The 9326-nt window shown below is 32.9% G+C and overlaps 1 protein-coding gene across 1 annotated transcript in view; it reads left to right on the top strand.

Annotated features, from left to right (window-relative positions):
* The first annotated feature begins 1507 nt into the window (after positions 1-1507).
* LOC128165882 (meiosis inhibitor protein 1-like) overlaps positions 1508-9326 on the top strand; it is a 16309-nt gene continuing 8490 nt past the window's right edge. The window contains exons 1-5 of the mRNA XM_052830806.1: positions 1508-1882; positions 2630-2677; positions 2959-3032; positions 3121-3226; positions 7468-7668. Coding sequence (XP_052686766.1) covers positions 1645-1882; positions 2630-2677; positions 2959-3032; positions 3121-3226; positions 7468-7668 — 667 coding nt within the window. The 5' untranslated portion in view covers positions 1508-1644. The remainder of the gene's footprint in view (positions 1883-2629; positions 2678-2958; positions 3033-3120; positions 3227-7467; positions 7669-9326) is intronic.

Below are 9326 nucleotides of genomic sequence, written 5' to 3'. Positions count from 1 at the left end.
GTGGTGTCAAATGTTGTCTTTGTGTTGAAATTTAAATGTTTTAAAAAAATTGGACTTTTGATTGATTCATTCATTTGTTGACTTAGTGGTTGATTGATTGATTCATTAATTTTTTTCATATTTTTTTTTGCAATCAAAAACTTTCATTTAGTACAGAAAAAGCTTTTACTATTTTATGATTTCATGGGTTGGATAAGATGCAATTTGACAAAATAAAAGACAGTGAAATTGCGATTAAAGTTTGATCTGCACAAAGATATCTATAACCAACAAGATGCCACCAACCTTTGAATCTTAATCTGCTGACAGAGCAACGACCTTGACCCTTAAAATCTTGAAGGATGACTAACTCACTGTCGATCTCATGCAACACAGCCTATGATATGGTCTACAGTGTTTGTCGTAGAGTTCAACGTCAGGAAAACCCGCAGTGCAAAGTTTTCAAATTTATTTCAAAATAAATGAAATAAAAATTTCAAAAATCACATTATAGCATTTCATATTGATCAACGAATCAAACAACCAATTTACACTCATATGTTGTGCAGTTTGCACAGTTTAAAGTGTTTAAGATTAGATTAAGAAGGTGGTACTCGGCGAGAAGAAACCCTGAGAGGAATATACAAGAAGTTAATTAGCCGCTGAAATAATTCACTTACTCAACAACCCACGCACAGAGATTGGGTTTAACTTTAACTCTTTAGTTTTTTATTATTACGTGAATGAAAAACACGATGGTGTATTAGAAAGATGGCACCTCCTCTGTTAAACACAGAACTTCAGCTGTCGTTTTTGCCAGGATTTTGTGCAATCAAGCTCTTCCTATAACCATATTCTGTACCAGATCCTAACAAATTACATCGTACTTCTGTTGTGTAACATGCACTTCCATTCGGTTTATTCGGTCGATGATTTCCGACATACATGTATTATTTTCCAACAATAAATCTAAAGTACAATGTCATACACATAATTTTTTTTTTTATCTCTTGCACGGTTCCCATGGCCAAAATTGGTTCACGAAGTAGATTTTGGAGAAGGGCAGTTTTTCGATGCTATTATCTGGTTTTCAAAAGTCAAGATTTATTTTTGATATATAAAAATGATTTGACACGGAGGAATGACTTGTTTTTTTCAGTTTTGTTTATTTCTTGCGAATTTGACTCAATTTTTTAAAAATTAAAATTTGAGGAATAATTTACCTAGAGATCTTACAGATTTTTTTTTTTTTGCAATCAGTTTTGTTTAAGAAAAAAACAACCCAAAGTTGAACAAAAACTATTCCTATGTCCCTCCCCCGAACGCAAAATAATCAGATATCACACTGACAAACAAATGCTACGTAAAAGAACTCTAAAACAGAGAGAGAGAGAGAGAGAGAGAGAGAGAGAGAGAGAGAGAGAGAGAGATCAAACCTGACCTTACAACAGCACATCAAAGAGAAGAGCTTGTATATTGACCACTTGAACATACCTGGAGATTGTTTACAAGATTACGTTCAGGTCAGAAACGATTTACATTTACATAAAAAAAACTACTTGCTTAGGTACGAGTTAATAAAATACATTGTAACTCTTCAATTCTAAGAGGTGTCTTTAGTGGCGAAGAGTTGAGGCTACCTTGTCGTACGTAAAAATTACGGCAATGAACCAAAGAGAAAACCACAACTTCCACGGTAACACCTGGAGTTACACAGTTCCTCACCGCGAAGAACGTGTCTGTTTTGCCTGCTTGACGGAAACTTTGGAAGATGACGCCATTATCATGGTCAAGAAAAGGCCTGCTTTAGCAGAGGCGCTTCATTTGATTCAACTTCAAAATTTCATCGATGATTTGCAAAGCAATATTGAAATAGCTGTCCATTTTACATTTGTACTAATAGGTAATTTAAAGATGTTATTCAAGACATATTTCTTTTTCTCTCGTTTGAAAATGACAGTCTGTGGGTGTTTGATCAGGTTCGGATCCAGTATATTTTCAACAGGTGGGGGTTCACCACCTACTTTTATTTAACTTATTTATGATATTCATAAATACTTCAAACTGTTTTTATTCATTAGAATGAAACATTTTATTTCTTTTAAGTTAAACTTAATAACTTTGAAATTCCAGGAAGTTGGGTTGTGGGGGGTTGTCGGCCAAGTTTGAAACCCCACTTCCCTAAGATCTGTGCATGTATTTTATTTATGTTTACTGTGAAGAATGTACTTATTAAGGTTGTATAAGTAAAATGTGGTAGGCTAATTACTAAATTCTTTTAAAAATTTGTTTTTTGTTTTTCTGCATGTTATAAAGGACAAGTTAAGCTGCAGAATGTTATTAAGTTGTACTGTACCAAACATTGAAAAAAAAGATTGTTGATGCCAGTCATAAATATGCAATGTATATTGTAAGATATTTGATATTTAAAATCTTTTAAAATCTTATACATACTTGCCTAGATGCTTGCATTGAAATTTTGATTTAGCCAAAATTTGGTAGAAGAAAACATCTTTATACAATCACAGTTACACAATGTACCCCATATCTATTTAGAGATGTATTACAAAAAATAACATTAACAGATGAATGAAAAGATTAGCTAAGTATTTTATCACATTCTGACATCTGGTCAAGTACTTTATTTTAGATTTGATGGAAAGTTCAGAATCATCATTTGCCTCGAGTGCTGTTGAAGGTAAATATTTTCAGATAAATTCATCATAATTAATATTTTTCATTATTTTCCTATGAAAATATTGACCATACTTATCAAACACTAAAAAAGATTTAAATGATTTGAATTATGACAAGCATCAATAACATCTTTTCCTGAGAAGCAAAATATTCTTATACTAGATAAATCTACTTTGAGATACCATGGTATATTTCTCTCAAAGAAGTTGTGAATGTAAAAGGAAAATGTTTTTTACTGTATATACCAGTACTCTAATTTTAATTATCTTTCTAACTACGCAGTTTTTCTGAAACTACTCGGCAAAATGGATTCTCGAGATTTATTGGAGAGTGTCTTAGATCACATACAGAAGAAGGTTGTAATGTACATTTGTTGGTTTTCATTCTAATCAGGAACACCTGACTTTTCTTCTTCAAACATTACTTTTACTTCTTGCAAAACAGATGTTCCATACAGAGAACCCGAAAGAGTCGCTGCCCCTGATAGTCCTGTTAGGCAGACTGGTGAAAACCTTCCCTCCCATGTCAGGGATCCTTTGTCAAGAGTATGGTAAGACTACATGAACCGTTGTATGAAAGCATTGCAAATGCCTGGTATTTTGATTTTAATGCAATGCTAACAAAAATATACCAGGTAATATGTTTTCAAGAATGCAATGAAGTTTATTAAATATCATTCAATTTTAGTTTTGATTGATTCTCAAAAGTTACACTAAAATGATTCTATGATGATTCATATATGCATGGTTTTGATATTTTCATTGCTTGATTTTAAATAATTATTTTGAGCATGAAAGAATGTTTCTCTGTTGAGACAGAGAGATCCATGCTATAGAATTTTATACACCTGTGAAGACCATTTGAAAAGGTTTTCCCGTTTGAGTCTGATACTAATGTACCATAAGGTGTAGAGCACTACATGTTTAGTATTAAATGTCTGAAGAATACCAAAATCAACAAACCTATAACATACCATTTGAATCTTAAAGAAAATTTTAATCTGTATGTGAATTTTACATGTAAATATGCTGTAATGATAAGAATGCCATTCCAACATGCATCGTTTATACCACCAGGGACAAGAACTTGCATCGTTTATAGAAGTTCATTTTAGACCCATGTATCAATCAGTGCCCAGTGTATCCTTAACAGAAACAGCCTAATGCTTTATCAGAGCAAATCTGCTGATACAAGGTGAACTTGTATACATTTAAAAATCCTGCTGTGTATATTGCATACTGTGATACCATGCTAATTATGTGAGTAATGCAAAATTCCAAAATGTTTCTGATCTTGTAATTTACATTACCTATCTCAATGTCAGGGAGTATCTTAGCACAGAAAGCACCAATATCTTGTGATACAGGTAGTTCGTTTTATGTAAATGTTCTTATTTTGTTATATCTGCCATCAGTTTAGATGAATTTAACACTTTTCAGAAAACTAAGCATTATTATTTATCAATTTCATTATAATCAATTTTTCGCTCTTTTAAGAAATATGTTTGAGTCTTTGGTTCATTGGTCATAGGCATTTGGCTAGTAAACAAAATATCATGTTTTTGGCAACAATTATTTTAGGCTTTTGATTTTATATTTGGTGTTGCTTTGGATAGCTCAGAGACAATTCATTTGCATTGTTTCAGTCCACACAGCTGAATATAAGTACAAGCTTATGGTTTTTTTCCCATATGCACAGGTTGATAGAATTCGCTAAATGTAAGTTTTCTAAAATCCCATTCATTCTAGGTGCTATATTGTGAAGGAAAAATAATTTTGATACATTTATAATAATAGGTAACATGCTGAAATAAGCACTGAGGATTAATTTTTTTAATACCGGGGCATAATGCATATTTGCAAATGCAATTTTCTGACAATTTCCTGCATATTGCTGTGCATAATTTTTTTCAGCAATACATGTATACAATCTTCATTCCACAGTCAAGGATGACTCAACCTATAGTTTCCATAAATGTTTTTCAATATATTTTTCAGGGTGGTGCAATGACTTCTTTAATTTGTATATATGTTCCTGTCATTCACATTGATAATTGTGTGGCCTGAAGGGTGTGGCTTCCAATAATTCACAAGTAAAAAGGACTAAAATTTACTATTTTTTTTACAACATGAAACGATTTTATCATTTCAAATAACCACTTAAAAATCCACTACCGATAATCTATAAGATTGGCACTTTCTATTCCCATAAAATCTTTTGAATGATTGCATATTTTCTTGTTTGATGCTTTTTGGAGAAAAAAATGTTTCTTACAGTGTATCTTGTCAATTATGACTTTTGGCTGCATGTTCAGTCAAACTAAGTAAACTGATCTTTCATTTATCATGATGAAACATTATATAGCCTTGAATGAACTACACAATGCAAAGTCAATCAATATTTAAGATAAATGAAATTTAAGAAGAGTCTAACAATATGACATATTAATACCAATCTCTATCACCCTTTGCCTCGATGCAGAATTTGTATTAATTTGAATATTAGTAGTTGTGTCAACTAATAAAAGGTTGTACAAAGCATTCTTATGAGAAAAGGATTCTTATTTGGTAGGATAAAGGTGAAACCATTTTCAGAGGAGAGATAAACATAAAACATCTGATGAAAAACCACGGAACTAGAAATACCAATATTGACACCAAAGCTTCTTCATGTTATAAAGATTCCAAATTATAAAAACCATGACCCCACGACCAAACTTGAGGCCTCATGTGAGATTCAAAGTTAGATATGGATTAAAGAAAAATGTTCAAAAATCTTCTTCTCAAGAAGTACTTTGCTACGTTTTGTGAGATTACAAGCATCCTCAGATATTGTAGATTCTATTAAAATTATGACACCCAGGCCAATACTAGGGCACTAACAGGGGTAGAAGGGTCAATTTAGAAATACATGTATATGGGAAACATGTTTAAAATCTTTGAATTCTTCTCAAGAACTACAATGCTACAATTTGTAAGAATACTATGCAAATTTCGTACTTAAAAATTTAGTTATGTTAATGATGTGGCCCATGGGCCTCATGTAGATTTATTTAAATAAAGAAAATGAGTTTTATGTGTAGTTCATACTAATTAAAGCTGTTAGTAAATGTAAAATTGGAAATGTTTAAGACATAGTAATTTTTATAGATGTGTATTTACATACACATAAAGCCTTCAAAAATCATTGCTCTCGATTCCTCTTTTCAAGTACTGTAAAACTATAAATGATCCAGATCAAAGGTTTTTTCTGTATTCTGTCTGGAAAAGTAACAAAACATTAGAAACATTCTGCAGACAGCATCCTTCGAAATGGCAGGCTGCTAAAATTAGCTCTGTGTTTTCTGATTATCTGATGTGATCTTTATGATTCTGAGAATACTGAATTATCAGGTGATATTCCACTAATGCATGCCAAGAAAAAGAGAGATCTTTTAGAATGCTTACGATCATGGACCATTCGCCTGTACACTTGATGGAGTAAATGTGAATAAATTCAGACCAGTTCAGTTACAGTTTATGATGTGTACATTTACATATGGCCCATGGCCATGCCTGCACCTAAGAAGATGCATTGGGAAGAAGAGTATCTCATTAATACTTATGAAATATTTTCTGTTATATCAATGACCACTTAGACCATGTAGAAATCATTTCAATCCAAATATGATGCTTGCAAAAAATCTAAAGTGGAACAACTTAATGTATGTATTAATAAATTCAAGTCCTTCAAACTTCTTTTTTTATGATATTGAGACTATTTCAATCTGAGGCAGAATCATACTCATGTCATGTCAACATCTATAACAGTTGAATGATGAATTAATGCAAGAACTTTTCATTCCAATTGTGATGTCCAGATTTTGGCACAAAAGGGACATATATATATGTATTGAACCTGTCAGCCAGTATGTCAGTCACTTGCTAGACCCAATGTTGTCTTATTGTCGATAATATCTTGGAAACCTTTTGCTTGATAGACATCAAAATGGCACACTGTTACTTTCTTTAGAGTAAATGACTCCAATTCAAGTTGAAATATCAAGAATCATGCAAACTACTATGGACATCAACTAGTAGACTCATTGCAGTCCTCTTGACATCTTAGGAATCCTTTGCCTGAAAGACGTACATCAAACTTGTACCCCCTAACTTATAGGGTCATAGGTCAAAGCTCAAACCTTTCTGAAATCAGCTGTTGTATACCCAGTGTCTTAGGATTCCTTTGCTGAACAGATAACATTTTTTTTTCACAGGTATCTCTTATAAGGAGGAAAGGAACCCCATTGATTAGCATTGTCAAAGATCAATGGTCAGCTACTCTAACCATAGAAGGATTTGATCCTTTAGTGCCCTTTGAAAAAGTTAATCCTTGTAAATATTGCCACACGCAGGAGATGGGGAGGGGGACAAAAAATGATGTGGCTTTCATGCACCAATGTAGTTTGATCAATTGGTTCCTTTACATATAATCTTAGCAAAGACAAGAATATTAAATAGAATATTATAGATAGGTAAGCACTACAACCTTCGGCACATAAATGGGTCATAGTCTTTTCTTATATTTCTGAAAAGCTACTTAGGATGATAGATATACCTGTAAGTATGAGGTTTGCTCCATCTTTAGGGTATTCTTTTTTAATCTTTGGTTCCTTCTAGTAGACAATTATTCCTCTGTGTGCTGCAGTATGTCATTCACAAAAGTAAGAGATATATGTCATGAGAATACTTTGTTGTGCAATGTTTGTATTTGTGGAGCCTATATTTTTGTTGTATAATACTTGTATTATAGAGCCTATACTGCATGGCCTGATTAATGGCCTCAGTCTCCCAGACGAGGACGTCCAGAGTAACACTGTCTACCTGTTCGTCTACCTGTTGGTGGGCCCCTGGGAGGCACTTGTCCCAGTCAGTATGCAGCAGGCCTTGGCCCAGGAGCTAGTTTGTCTCCTGCACACAGCCAAAACACCCTACCTCCTCAGGAACCTCATGGGTAAAGCCTCGTCAGAGTTTTATATGCTGTTCAAGTAACTCTTTGCCTGCTGGTTTGTTTATTGATTGCATCCATAACTCTTTGTAGTTCAGTTTGTACATGAAGAATACCAATTATTGTGGTTTATTTTTTTTTTTTATGTGTTCTGAATTTTATTGATGGAAAAAAGCTTTTGTTACTTTATTAACTGACTACATATAAGGTCTACTTGCATACACACTTTTCACATCCTTTTCTTCTGAAAGGATGTAAGATTAGGTTAGGTTCATTTGCTCCCTTCATCCAAAGTCCAAAGGTCAAAGACAAGGCATTTACAGGCAAAACCCAGATTTATAAAGGGTAAGGGACAAAAAAGCAGGTGAAGCAAATATTTAATATGCATTTTACTTTACTTACCTTTTACTTGATTTTGTGACACCTTTGCAATAATATGTTTGATGGATATGCCACTATTTACAGTTTGAACTGCATATCATTTAATGGGTTGCAGAGGAGTAGGGCAAATGTTGAATTACATTTATACTCCATTGCCTTCAAATCTTTCAGCATTTTTGCCATCAAAATTTTAATCTTTTGCTCCCTTGCAAAAAGCTGAAGGCCCCAATGAAATGCCATAGGTAAGGTGATAAACCACACATATTACCAATTTACCATGTAGACATTGAATACATGTCTCTCAGCAGTGACAGGTTTGTATGAAATAAATCAGTAAAAGTCCTTTATTTGATTCCTTTCATTGAGTTTCTTCATTCTGGCAATGTTTTTAATTAGAGTTCTTTTTACATAGAATAGCTAAGGCTGTCAAAATGCAGAAGTTAACAGAAGTAAAACATTCAGAATCCAGTCTTGTTTCTTGTTACTGCTTCTTGATATTATCTCTTTTTTGAATGGAAACTAATGCCAATGAATGCATAACATGCAAATGTTTAATGTACTTCTGTTGAAGGATATAGAAAAGCGTAAACAACAGGTGCTAGAAGCAGTAAAAGCAATGATGCAGATTAAAGCCATTTATTTATTTTAAACTGCATGCAGTTACTGCTTAATATGCCTAAAAGTTGTACATGCAATTAAATACATGTAGCTCACCTGAGTTGAAAGCTCAATATAGCTTTTTCTGATCACCTTTTGTCTGGCAACTCTGTATTTTTCTGTAAACAATTACAATTTTCACTTCTTTTCCAGAACCACTAATCCAAATTTAACTAAACTTAGATCAAGGCATTCTTTGGTGAAGGGGATCGATTCAAGTTTGAAGATCTTTTTCGATAAGACCTACTTTACTAGATTGTCAAGATATTATTTATTTGATACCATAAAGCAGATTTGATCAATCAAAGTTATGGCTATCGTTGTTAAAGTGAGTGAGGTGGCCTCTGGGCCTCTTGTTTAAGTTACTTGCAAGAAAATTTTTGTATATCAAGTTCAGTGAAATTAAGTGTATATATAACCAATCATTTGATATACTTGTACAAAATTGCTATCTCTGGGACATTTCAACAATTATACTCTGTATCAACATGAGTTAACTGATTAAGCACAAGAAATATTGAATTAAAGATATTATAGATAAATGTATTTATTTACACAGTTGGAAGTGGCTTTATTTGAAGCTATCTGTAACTTTTAAACGGACTAATAATTGTTGCTGAAAATTT

Source organism: Crassostrea angulata, chromosome 10, assembly GCF_025612915.1.
Source record: "Crassostrea angulata isolate pt1a10 chromosome 10, ASM2561291v2, whole genome shotgun sequence".
Lineage (NCBI taxonomy): Eukaryota > Metazoa > Mollusca > Bivalvia > Ostreida > Ostreidae > Magallana > Magallana angulata.
This window is presented reverse-complemented; position numbering and strand designations above follow the sequence as displayed.